The sequence below is a fragment of the Odocoileus virginianus genome, chromosome 18 (genome assembly GCF_023699985.2).
Source record: "Odocoileus virginianus isolate 20LAN1187 ecotype Illinois chromosome 18, Ovbor_1.2, whole genome shotgun sequence".
Lineage (NCBI taxonomy): Eukaryota > Metazoa > Chordata > Mammalia > Artiodactyla > Cervidae > Odocoileus > Odocoileus virginianus.
Window position 1 is genome coordinate 46,623,797 of NC_069691.1, and position 13,611 is coordinate 46,637,407.

General features: G+C 48.8%; 1 protein-coding gene across 2 annotated transcripts in view; it reads left to right on the forward strand.

Moving 5' to 3' along the window:
- The first annotated feature begins 252 nt into the window (after nt 1–252).
- Nucleotides 253–13,611, forward strand: part of C18H8orf74 (chromosome 18 C8orf74 homolog) — a 28,217-nt gene continuing 14,858 nt past the window's right edge. The window contains exons 1-2 of one of the 2 annotated variants that reach the window (XM_020896684.2): nt 253–349; nt 1,840–2,032. In XM_020896684.2, coding sequence (XP_020752343.2) covers nt 302–349; nt 1,840–2,032 — 241 coding nt within the window. In that variant the 5' untranslated portion in view covers nt 253–301. Of the gene's footprint in view, nt 350–1,043; nt 1,680–1,839; nt 2,033–13,611 lie in introns of those variants that run through there. The other variant, XM_020896685.2, reaches the window with a different exon arrangement.

The following is a 13,611-nucleotide window of genomic DNA, read 5'->3' on the forward strand; positions in this document are numbered from 1 at the left end:
AAGATGTGGCACCGGAGGGGCCATATGTATGTGTATAGGAAAGCCTGAGAAGTCTCACTGCCTGAAGGAGAGCAACTTTCAAGGAGCAGGGCTAGAAATAAGATAGGGCTCCAGATCGCTGAGCAGGTGTGGGGGTCTGAGACCCAGAGCCCGCCGGAGAAGTGGGACCAGATGAGGGAAGCTGGGAGAGCCACAACCACGTGGGTCTTCATGACCTCACAAAGCAGGCATCCTCAGCCCAGCGTTCCTGAAGCTCCAAGGCAGTCCTGGCTAGGTCTCCTAGCAACTGGATGCAAGGGCCATGGCACTCCTAACACCCCAGGGAGTGAAAAAAGTCTTCCAATTTCAGGTGAAGAGAACCCATGACCTTTAAAAGAAAGTGTGCTCCGGTTGGTCTAAGAGGGAGGTTTGTCCTCCCAGGGACGCCTGGACAGCTCTCCGGTCCCCGTCAGCTCAGAGGCCCGGGACAGGCGGGCGTGTGCCCAGGGAACGCCAGGCCAGAGTTGGTCCAGTCTTTGGAGCGGGGGGCTACCTTCCAGGCCTGCGGTGACAGCCCCTGATGTAGCAGAGGCCACGTGGAAGGACAGAGGAGGCGGGTGTGGAGGCGCTGTGCCCGCCTGCACTCCAGGGAGGGCCTGGGAGGCCCCTGCGGCCGGTCACAGGGGTGCCACCTTCACCAGAGCCCTCGGGTCCTACGTCAGGATTGTAGGCCAACGTGTGGAGGGAATATGTGTGTGGTTGTGGGTGTGGTGGGAGCCGGGGGGTCTGGGTCCTTAGGGCAGAGACGGGGGCAGATTTCAACGGTTGCTCAGAATCATTTCTGAGGCCAAAATGCATGAGCAATGTGAACACCCGTGGACTGAGGAGAATCTAGCCGACAGGGCCCAGGTCTCTAGTCTGTCCACAGAGGCTCTGCTATAGAACTCAGGCAAGACCACCCTGGGCCAGCGGTGTGCACAGGTCAGCCTCCGACCGGCAGTCTCAAGCTGACAGGGAGGCAGCAGGCAAGGTGCCCCCAGCTGAGGCTTCCTTCCCTGGCCCAGGACAGGTGCTTTCATCATCTTTCCTGGATTTTCTAGCCAGCTGTCCTTTCAGATGCTGTCCTAGGGGGCCTACAAGGGCTGTGGGGGAGGGGAGAGGATCCCCAGGGGCTGAGACAAGGCTCTGGGCCTCCCTCAAGCATGTCTGCCATCAGTTCCCCACTCCCCTCACCCCAGGGGAGCAACACTCCTGTGTTCAGTGAATCCCCATTCATGCCACACCTTTTCTTACTCCCTCCTTGAAAGGGACTTGATTCTCCTACATGTGTTGGTGATCTCTAGGAAGCTTTCTAGAAGGGCCAAGTGAACTCTCAAGTAAAATGAATTCTAACCTAAAGAAAGGAATAAAAGGTACCTTAACCAGTCTTAATCCCCTAGCTTCACCAAGCAAGATGCATTCCTTCTGCTAAAGCATTGCTTCATCAAGCTTCTTCTTGGCTAGTAATTTACACTTTAGTATGAGTTTCATGGTCATATCACTATCTCTGGAGCAGTCTCAGAGGGAAGTCAAATTTTGTTTGAGGGAAGAGGAAGCACGGATCATACTAATTCAGGACTTGAGGACTGCTGGCAGGGTAGAAACCTGGAGCTGCAGCAGCTAGGATGAAAACTCCCAGAGGAAGGAGCAGGGCTAGAAAGGTGAGGGAAAGCTGTCCAGAAATGAAAGACTAATTCTGCCCAAGTGTACCCTTAGTCCTGGTCACTCTTCAGGATCCTGGGGGCCCAGCATGGGCTCCCAGTGATGATGATGTCCCGATTCCTCAGTCTCACCCTCCACCCCTCATATCACACCCTGCAGAAACCAGAAGGTCGGGAGCACCTACGGAGACTGCTGAACTGGGAAGAGTTTGACGAGCTCAGAGACTCCCGCAGAAGCATCCTGCTGGACACCCTCTATGAAAGCATCATCTTCGCTGTGGGCAAAGGCTTCCCATGGGGGGAGGTGGCCCAGGTGGTCAAGTTCACGGAAGAGCTGCTCAAGGAAACCAAAGGTACAGGGCAGGCAGGGCCAGAGTCAGTGAGGCCTGGGGAGGGCTCACAGCCCCAGGGGCCCTTCAGAGAGCCTGGAGCCACTTGCTTTCTTTCCCTGGGGTTTAGCCTCTTCATATGGCCCAAACAGGGCCCTGTCCAGACTTTCTGGAAAGTGGAACAAACAGCAGGTCCTTGTTGAGTCTTGTTCCTGATCACCCTGGTGGGAACTCTTGTACCACACCAAGCTATTCACAAAGCAACCAGGGGTGTTTGTTTTCTCAGCCAGTCATTCACACTTTAGTATAAACTACACGGGGGTTTCCCTGGAGGCTCAATGGTAAAGAATCCTCCTGCCAGTGCAAGAGACATGAGAGACACTGATTCCATCCTTGAGTTGGGAAGACCCCTGGAGAAGGAAGTTTCAAGCCAGTCCAGTATTCTTGCCTGAGAAATCCCATGGACAGAGGAGCCTGGCGGGCTACAGTCCATGGGGTTGCAAAGAGTCAGTTACAACTTAGCAAATAAACAACAACAATGAACTTCATCACTAAACCTATACCTCTGGGGCAGCTAGTTGAGAGTAGGGTCCAAGAGAAGTCAATTTTTGTTTTAGAAAAGAGAGAAGAAATAATAATAATTCAGAATTTTTATTTTGGTCCTGCTTAACTTAAATGTGTCACTGTTCTGCTTAAAATCCTTCACTGAATTTCCACTGTACTCCTGAGAGACTGCAAATTGTTCCCAGCGTCCGTTTTGGCTCTGCTGACTGTCTTGGAGGAATCATCTACAGATGTCAGCTTGCTGGCAGGGGTGGGGGAACCAGAGTCAGGTTATGGGAGAACAACTCTCCCACCACCACCCTGTGTTGGGCTGCAGGAGAAGAGGGTAAGCATCTCCAGCTGTGATCCACAGCACGAGGGGGTGTGGCCACATCTTCCCACTCCTTGTCTGAGATGCAGATTCACTCATTAAGCAGATACATGGAGCATCCCCTCCATGACCACCATTGTAGTAATACTCAACCAAGAATCATCAGTAGGTGCTAAAATCAGTGGCTGGCTGCTTGATGAGAAATGGGATATTTACAGACTTCCTCAGCGTCTCCCCACAATGTCATTACTGATGGTAAAGGGGAAAAGAATACGTTTATGGTGAGGGAACCTGGTGGACACCTCCTTAATCAATGCTCCATCAGCAAGAGGACACAGATTATCATGCCACCCAAGGGGATGCAAAAGAAACAGCCAGCATCCTTCTGTGATAGTTCTAGCAAAGTCTCAGAGCCTGACATCATAGGAAAAAACTTCCAATTAAGGGTAGTACACAAAGTCCCTCTCCTGTAAGCTTCAAAGCACAAAGGTCATGAGAACCCAGGAAAGACAGAGGAACTGCTCCAAACTGAAAGACACTGAGGCAAAGTGTCTGCTAAACATGACAGGTGGACCCAAATTGGGTCCTTTTGCTATAAAAGGAGACTTCACTGAGACAACTGGAGAATCTTGGGTCAGGTCTGGGTATTGGACACTAGTGTGGTGTTGAGGGTGATCTCTGGACGCTGGTGGTTGTGATTGTGAATGTCCTTGTGTAGGAAATGCACACAAAAAGATCCTGGTTGATGGGGCATTAAGCGGATCACTTCTTCTTTAAGTAGTTCAGGAAATTTTTCTTTGTACTATTTTTTTCTAGCTTTATTGAGATATAATTGACATACAATATTGTATAAGTTTAATGTAAGCAACATGGTTTGATATATGTATATATTGTGAAATAATTAGCACGATAAGTTTAATGAACACCACCTCACCTGATTTTTTTCTTGGGATGATAACTTTTAAGGTCTACTCTTTTGGCAACTTTAAAACACACAATATGATATTGTTAATTATAGTCATCACGTTTTACATTATATCTTCAGGTCTTAATTATCTTATAACTGGAAGTTTGTACCTTTGGCCACCTTCACCTATTTCACCCATGCACCAACCCATGGCTTCTGGCAACCACCTATCTTTACTATTTCCATGATGAAGTTCAGGATATTTTTGATTCCACATGTAAGTGAAATCATACCGTATTTGTCTTTCTCCGACTTTTCTCACTTAACACATAATGACCTCAAAGTTCATCATGTTGTTACAAATGCTAAGATTTCCTTCTTTTATGGCTAAATAATATTCCTTTATGTATTTGTGTGCATGTATAGGTATGTATGCATGTGTGTATACATACCCACATATATAGTGTATATTCACATTTTCTTTATCCACTTGTCTGTCATTTGATTCATGGGTTATTTCTGTATCTTGGCTATTGTGAATAATGCCACAGTGAATATGTTAGTGTTAGTCACTCAGTCATGTCCAACTCTTTGCTCCCCATGGACTGTAGACCACCAGGTGATTCTGCAGAATTTCCCAGGCAAGAATACTGGAGTGGGTAGTCATTCCCGTCTCCAGGGGATCTTCCTGATCCAGGAATTGAACCCAGATCTCCTGCATTACAGGCAGATTCTTTACCAGCTGAGCCACCACGGAAGCCACGACAAACATGGGGGTCAGAGATCTCTTTGAGAGCGATTTCATTTCCTTTGAATATACACCCAGAAATGGGACCACTGTATCATGTGGCAGCTTTATTTGTAATTTGTTAAGAAATAGAATCAAGGGATTAGATCTGATAGACAGAGTGCCTGAAGAACTATGGACAGAGGTTCGTGACATTGTACAGGAGACAGGGATCAAGACCACCCCCAAGAAAAAGAAATGCAAAAAGGCAAAATGGCTGTCTGAGGAGGCCTTACAAATAGCTGTGAAAAGAAGAGAAGCGAAAAGCAAAGGAGAAAAGGAAAGATATACCCATCTGAATGCAGAGTTCCAACGAATAGCCAGGAGAGATAAGAAAGCCTTCCTCAGTGATCAGTGCAAAGAAATAGAGGAAAACAATAGAATGGGAAAGACTAGAGATCTCTTCAAGAAAATTAGAGATACCCAGGGAACATTTCGTGCAAAGATGGGCACAATAAAGGACAGAAATGGTATGGACCTAACAGAAGCAGAAGATATTAAGAAGAGGTGACAAGAATACACAGAAGAACTGTACAAAAAAGATCTTCATGACCCAGATAATCATGATGGTGTGATCACTCACCTAGAGCCAGACACCCTAGAATGTGAAGTCAAGTGGGTCTTAGGAAGCATCACTACGAACAAAGCTAGTGGAGGTGATGGAATTTCAGTTGAACTATTTCAAATCCTGAAAGATGATGCTGTGAAAGTGCTGCACTCAATATGCCAGCAAATTTGGAAAACCCCGCAGTGACTACAGGACTGAAAAAGGTCAGTCTTCATTCAATCCCAAAGAAAGGCAATGCCAAAGAATGCTCAAACTACTGCACAACTGCGCTCATCTCACATGCTAGTAAAGTAATGTTCAAAATTCTCCAAGTCAAGCTTCAACAGTACATGTACCGTGAACTTCCAGATGTTCAAGCTGGATTTAGAAAAGGCAGAGGAACCAGAGATCAAATTGCCAACATCTGTTGGATCATTGAAAAAGCAAGAGAGTTCCAGAAAAACATCTACTTCTGCTTTATTGACTATGCCAAAGCCTTTGACTGTGTGGATCACAACAAACTGGGGAAAAATTCTTCAAGAGATGGGGATACCAGATCACCTGACCTGCCTCCTGAGAGATCTGTATGCAGGTCAAGAAGCAACAGTTAGGACTAGAGATGGAACAACAGACTGGTTCCAAATCAGGAAAGGAGTAAGTCAAGGCTGTATATTGGCACCCTGCTTATTTAACTTATATACAGAGTACATCATGAGAAATGCTGAGCTGGATGAAGCACATGCTGGAATCAAGATTGCCGGGAGAAATATCAATAACCTCAGATATGCAGATGACACCACCCTTATGGCAGAAGGTGAAGAGGAACTAAAGAGCCTCTTGATAAAAGTGAAAGAGGAGAGTGAAAAAGTTGGCTTAAAGCTCAACATTCAGAAAACTAAGATCATGGCCTCTGGTCCCCTCACTTCATGGCAAATAGATGGAGAAACAGTGGAAACAGTGACAGACTTTATTTCTTTGGGCTCCAAAATCACTGCAGATGGTGACTGCAGCCATGAAATTAAAAGACACTTGCTCCTTGAAAGAAAAGTCATGACCAAACTAAACAGCATATTAAAAAGCAGTTACACTACTTTGACAACAAATGTCCACCTTGTCAAAGCTATGGTTTTTCCAGTAGTGATGTATGGATGTGAGAGTTGGACTATAAAGAAAGCTGAGTGCCAAAGAATTGATGCTTTTGATCTGTGGTGTTGGAGAAGACTCTTGAGAGTCCCTTGGACTGCAAGGAGATCCAACCAGTCCATCCTAAAGGAGATCAGTACTGAGTACTCATTGGCAGGACTGATGCTGAAGTTGAAACTCCAATACTTTGGCCACCTGAGGTGAAGAACTGACTCATTTGAAAAGACCCCGATGCTGGAAAGATTGAAGGCGGGAGGAGAAGGGGACGACAGGGGATGAGATGGTTGGATGGCATCACCGACTCAGTGCACATGAGTTTGAGTAAACTCCGGGAGTTGGTGATGGACAGGGAGGTGAGGCCTGGCGTGCTGGAGTCCATGGGGTCGCAAAGAGTCAGACATGACTGAGCGACTGAACCGACTGACTGAGGAACCTCTATACTATTTTCCATAGTGACTGCACCAATTTACAGTCCCACCAAAATTGCACAAGTGTGCCCTTTAGTCTGCATCCTCTCCAGTACTTGTTATTTCTAGTCTTTTTGATGATAAACATACTGAAAGGTATGAAGTGAGATCTCATTGTGGTTTTGATTTGCATTTCCTTATGGTAGTCATGCTGAACATCTTTTCATGTACCTGTTGGCCACCTGTATGTCCTCTTTGGGAAAAAGTGTATTCAAGTACATTCCCCATTTTTACTTGGGTTATTTGAATGTTTATTATTGAGTTGTATGATTTCTCAATATATTTTGGGTACTAACCTCTTATCAGACATATGACTGGCAAATATTTTTTTCCCATTCTGTAGGTTGCTTTTATTTATTTAAATGTTTATTGCGATGATGATATTGGCTTTTTTTGTTTTTTGGCAGATCTTAGTTCCTCAGCCAGGAATCAAACCCATGCCCCCTGCATTGAAAGCACAGAGTCTTAACCACTGGACTACCAGGGAAGTCTCTTTAGGTGGCCTTTTTTATTTTGTTGAACATTTCTTTTACCGTGCGGAAGCTTTCAGTTTGATGTCATCCCCTTTGTTGGTTTCTGCTCTTGTTGCCTTTACTTTTGGTGTCATACCCCAAAAATTATTTGCTAAGATTAATGTCAAGGAGCTTTCACCTGTTTTCTTCCAGGAGTTTTATGATTTCAGGTTGTATTTAATAGACTTTCTTTTTTAGAGTAGTTTTATGTTCCCAGTAAAATAGAGCAGAAGGTACAGAGATTCCCCATGGAAACCCTGCCTTCCCCCAACCCACACTCACAGTATTTCCCATTATCAACATCCCCCTCCAGAGAGGGTACATGTGTTCTAATTGATGAGCCGACACTGATACGTGATTATCACTTCAAGTTCGTAGTTTACATTAAGGTTCGCACCTGGTGTTATGTGTTCTTGGCCTTTGACAAATGTGTCGTGGCATGCATCCATCATTACAGTATCATACAGAATGCTTTCACTACCCTAGGAATTCGCCAAGTCCAATCTAATCATCCTTCCCTCCCCCTCAACTGGTAGAAAGTAGATGTTTCCACTGCCTCTGTAGTTTTGCCTTTTGTCATATAGTTGGAATCCTACGGTCTGTAGCCTTTTCGGATTGACTACTTTCACAAGTAATATGCATTTTAGTTTCCTCCATGTCTTTACATGGAGGAGTTCATTTAAGGACTGAATAATATTCCATTGTTTGGATGTATCACAGCTGATATATCCATTCACCTACTGAAGGGTTTCTTGTACCTCAGCATCCAGCCTTAATCACTTTTCACGGCCTCCTTGTCCGCCACATTTCTAACCTATCTCCATCTCCATCTCTCACTGCTTTCACATCATGCATCCGTTCACCAAACCGCACCGTGATTCTTTTCAGACACAAGTAAAATCCCGTCACTCCTCTACTCCAAGCCACTCAGAGTTCCTATTGTATATCTTACACGCACTTGCATCAGCCCTTTCTTTTTATTTCTGGGGCTGTCAGGTGGGCACCCTTCCATGTCTGTCCTCCCAGCCAGCATTCCAACCCAGTGATCACAGCCCAAAGGCTGAAGCAAGACATACAGTCCTCAGGGGCTGGTTTCAGGGATCCTTAGGAAATTTCATCCCACCCCAGACAACCCCCCACCCTTTGGAGCCTTCCTGGCATCCCTCTGGATCCCACTCCCTGCTGCTCACAGCGATGCCTGGGTACCAGGTTCAGCCTTGTGGTTTGAGCTCTGCCATGGCTCATGGCCAGAACAAACACTGACAAGCAGAAGAAGAATGTCAGCCTCAAGCAGGTGGGAACTCGGGCTCTTTCAAGTTTCCATCAGAGCCTTCCACAGGCTGAGCCCTTGAAAAACAGTCGACGATGATGCAAATCCAACTCCAAACCGAGGAGATTAGATCGCTCTAGTGCTTTCAGTATTTTTGGCTATTGCATACCTTGCCAATACACGGTCTATCTATGTCTCTAGACTCTTAAACCTCAGAGTTACTAGGAGACTTGGTGATCAGAAAACTCAATTCCCTCTACTGAAGGGACTCCCCCTCAACAAGCCAGCAAGGCTTTCTAGCTTCTGATGGCACTGTAAGCAACAGGGAGCTCCCTCCTTCTGAGGAAGGTCTTTCCTTTGTACAGCCACTCTCGTTATTAGAAATTCCTCCTCATATTTAGTTACACCCTCCTCTGGTACCTTCTATTAATACTCACACTCCCAAAGTCTATCCTCTATAAGCAGTGAATGGGCCCTGAAAATACTTAATGGGCTTCATATACTCTGATCGTCATGTCTTCACATGTCGACTAGACACCCTCAAGTGCATTTTATCATTCTTACCACGATGTCATTTCCATAGACCCCTCTACCCCATGGGCATCCCTGGTAGCTCAGATGGTAAAGAATTTTCCTGCAATGCAGGAGACCTGGGTTTGATCCGTGGGTCAGGAAGACTCCCTGGAGAAGGGAATGGCTACCCACTCTAGTATTCTTACCTGGAGAATTCCATGGACAGAGGAGCCTGGCGGACTATAGTCCATGGGGTCTCAAAGAGTTGGACAGGCCTGAGTGACTAACGCTTTCACTTTCCTTCCTCCACCCCACCTCTTCATCCTGTCCCCTCTCTTGCTGCCCTTCTCTGAGCATCCTTGTGTTTGTTAATGTCATTCTCAAAATATAGATCCCAACACGACACAACCTGCACTTTGATCAATGCAGTGATAAGGGATTTTATTGTCACCCTTATCCTGGTGGTGATGCTCCTGTTTCTATAGCTTATGGGCACATTCACTTTATCAGCATCAATGTCACAGTCATATTGGGCAGGCAGTGCACCACCCATAGTCGTCTTCCCCATCTTGCCCTTGTACTTGGCGATATGGAATACACATGCAGGACTTTACAATCATCCCCACTGATTCCATTTGTCAATGTTGACCCATCTTTTCCTCCTCCTGGCGGCTTTTAAATCTTGATCCTGGGACATCCAGCTTACAAGATCTTCCTCTTACTTTTAAACCCGCTCCAAGTTTGTGAAACTTGACTATTACAAATATCAAGTAGGAACAAGCTCTTGGGAGGGCTCCCAGAACCTGAAATTGGACTCGCTGAAGCTGTAAGTCATCTGGAGGCTCCGAGCCCAGACAGAAGACTCAAATCCTAGTTCAGTCCCTCGTAGGATGCGTGGTCCTGGGCAGCCACACCACCGCTGAGCCTCTGATTACACATCAGAAGGAAAATTTTTAAAAAAGAGCACCGGATTTGTAGGATTGAGGTTATGAAGATGAAGCCCACAGCATGGCTCTTGATGCATGGAGGGGCTCAGTGAGGACTGGCTCTTATTTTCAGGAGGGACCACAGGGACAAAGACCCAGAGACTCAAGGTGGGTGATGTGATTCTGAGATGGCCTGATCAAGCACGGCCAGGCATGCTTCATGAGGAACCTGCTTCTCATCAACCTCCAAACACACTGAAGTCATCAGCCCTTTCTCAGGAGGAGCAGAGATGGCCCCAGGACCCTTTCTCCTCAGATGCATCAGAGAAAAGGGGACAGGACAGTGGGCAGAGGACCTAGAGGTAAAGCAAACGGCAGACTCACTCCCGAAGTGGGGGTGGAAGGAAAGAGGCAGAAAAGACAGTCCCGGGAAACTGACCCGCCATGAGGGCCGACTCTGGCTGGCTCCGGGCTTGGAGGGTGCAGACAGTGGGGTGCAGCAGGGAACCCCACGGGTGGGAGCCACCCTAGAACTCTGCCTCCTGAGCTGGGCCCATGCACTCGAGCCCTGCCATGGCGCCAACCAGATGATACCTGCCAGGCCAGCCCAGACATCAGACTATGTCCATACTGCCTCCCAGAACCCCATCCCCAGGACACTCAAGGGCATGAACAAGCGCCTCAATCCTCTGAGGCAGGGGGCCTTCTTCCCCAGGGCACTCCTTCTCACTCTGCATCAGCTCCAGGCCCAGGCTGAGCCAGACCAAAGGCCACACAGCAGAACCAGGAGGCCCCGAATTCTGCCGTCTGTAGACCTGGGTTCAAGTCCGTCTCCAGCATGTATTACTGTGCAACCTTGAAAACATCACTTTCTCTGGACCTGCAGTTCCTAATCTCTAAAATGAGGGCCATAAGAGCTCCAACTCACAGTGGGGTTGGAAAAATTAAAGACACAGGCCTGCAGAGGATGATGGAGTGACAGAGAGGAAGTGCTTGGCAAAGGTCAGACCCCCATCCAGGCGTGGAGGTGAAGCAGTCACACAGCAGAGACTGGTGGTCCAGGACCAGAGGTTGCTGCATGCTTCCCCCTCTCCCCACCCCTGAGAGTGGGGGGCTCACTGTCTGGCCCATTTCTTGTCTCGTCCTTCCTCGCAGGCAGGGCTGCAGCTGGGTTCAAGTCAGGGGCCGGGGGAAGGGAGGTCCAGACTGGCCCGTGAGGCAGCTGCCCTGCCCACTGCACGCAGGCGAGGAGACCGCAGTGCTCACCACTCGTTCCCCTTGTTAGGGGACCCAGGCCGTGAGGGGCAGGCAGGTCAGATTCCAAATGAGCTGTAGTCCTTCTCACCTCCGGCCTCATCTCATCTTCTGCCTGGCTCCCACCCCCAGGCCTGGCCCACCCGTCACAGGTTGTGGGGTGTGAGATGCCAACAGCCAGGGCTCCTATTGGCTATCAGCTCACCTTCAAGCTTCTGTTTCGGCTAAAGTCCACACGGGGCTGTCACTCTTCTTGGAAGGGAGCTTCTCTTAGGGTGATTTTTTTGTTTGTTTTTGTTTAGTTAATCCGGGACGGTGGTGGTTGAGTTCTGTTTGCAGACAAGGTAACAAAGTTGGCCGGCAGCCTCTAAGGAGGGTCATGTTTGCACAGCAGTGATTCAGAGCTCCGCCAGGCTGGCCGCCAGTTCAGCTTATCTCCGGGCCCAATCGGGCCCCAGAACTGAGAGGGAAAGGGTGGCCCTTTATTCAAAAGCAGAAGCGGATTCCGCTCCAGCAAACGTCTCACTAGCATGTTCGAGTCTCAGCTCCAAGCCAGAAGAAAGAGTCCTTGTGTTGGCCCCTCCTCTACCAGGCTCTGGGAAGCCCCGGGCAGATCCTATCCTGCCGCGTCCTTGGGGCCCAGGGTGAAGTCACCACTCTCGGCGCAGAGGGACAGAAGCCTGCCAGCTCCGGCCCGGTGGGAGGAAACCGCAGGAAGTGGCAGATTTTGCACACCCTCCCTCAGCTCTGGGAGAGGAGGGGAGAGAGAGACTGGGGCATTTGGGGACCTCAGGGAGCTGCAGAAATGCAGAGTGCCGGGGAGACCCCAAGCTTCCTATCTCCAGCGGGCCCATAGCAGCAGGAGAGGGGGAGCAGGAGGGCAGCCTCCTCCGACTCAGGCTTCGCTCAGCGGGGAACTGAGGGCTGGAGGCCCCCAAGCCAGCTCAGATGCTCACCTGGGACCTGGGAACACCTTCCCACTGTCCCTGGAGCCACTTTGCAGCTTCCGCCTCTTGTCATCATCAACATCTGGTGGGCACTGGCCTCCTCTGGGGCTCCGTCTGCACCTCTGGGCTGGGGAAGATCACTTTCCTGCTGACCTGGCCCGCAAATCATGAGTCTGGGGGGGGAAGTGGGCCTTGATGACCAATCAGTGGAGGCAAGAGGTGGCCAGACGAGGGTCCAGTGAACTGCATCATGGCCCTGGCATCTGTGGTCCCACCCATGGCCACTCCTGACTCTCCAGGAAATGTCATCCAGGCAGCTGTAGGGTGGAAGGGGGCTGGCAGGAGCCAATGACTCCCCCAAGCTCCCTGCATGAATGCTCCCTCCCAGCACACTTGCAGCCATGCCCAGGGGCCACCCCACCAGCCCCTGTGCATCCGCCGACATGGGGGAGCCTCCACTGACTCAGGACCAGCGCCGCAGAAAGCAGGTGCCCTTCTGCCTTCCTGAGAGCCTGTCTGTCTAGCGGCTTTCTCCTGGGCAGCTCAAACAGAGCACCCCTCGGACTAAACCCTTGGAGACAACGTTGCTGAAGGAGAATGGAAGTGCCCCCTTGAAGGCACTAGTTGAGACCCTAGGAGACCATCTCTTGGGGCAAAGAGGCAACTCTTTTTTTTTTTTTAACTTTTTATTTGTATTGGCATATAGTCGATTAACAATGTTGTGACATTTTTGTGACATTTCCGGTGTACAGGGAAGGGACTCAGACATGCATACCCATGTATCCTTTCTCCCCCAACCCTCTCCCATCCAGGCTGCCACACAATGTCGAGCAGAGTTTCCTGTGCTATACACTAAGTTCTTATTGGTTATCCACTTTAAATACGGCAGTGTGTGCACGTCCATCTCAAACTCCCTAACTATCAAAGGGACAACTCTTAGCCCAGAGATCTTCCCCTGACTGTATTCATTTGCTCGGGCTGCTATAACGAAGTTCCCCAGACTGGGCCGCTTCAACAACAAAAATGTATTTTCTCTGGTTCTGGAGGTTGGAAGTCCAAGATCAAAGTGTGAGCAAGACTGTGTTCTTCCAAGGCCTCTCGGGCTTTGCAGATGGTCATCTCCTCACTATATACCGCACGCGGCCTCTCTTGTGTCTGTGCCCTAATCTCTTCTTATAAACACATCAGTCATAGCCGATTAGGGCCAGCTCATGACCTCATTTAAACTTAATTACCTCTGCAAAGACTCTGTCTCCAAGTACAGTCATATTCTGGGGTCCTGGGGGTGAGGACTTCCATGTATGAATAGGGGAGGGGGGAACCCTGAGTTAATACAGCCCATGATGCTGAGAGAGGTCACAGGCCACCAGGTGGGGCTGAACCAGCCAGCCAGCCCGAAATCAAGGTGCCACTGGAACCTTTCTGAGGGGCTGCGCCTGCTGCAGAGGAAGGTACA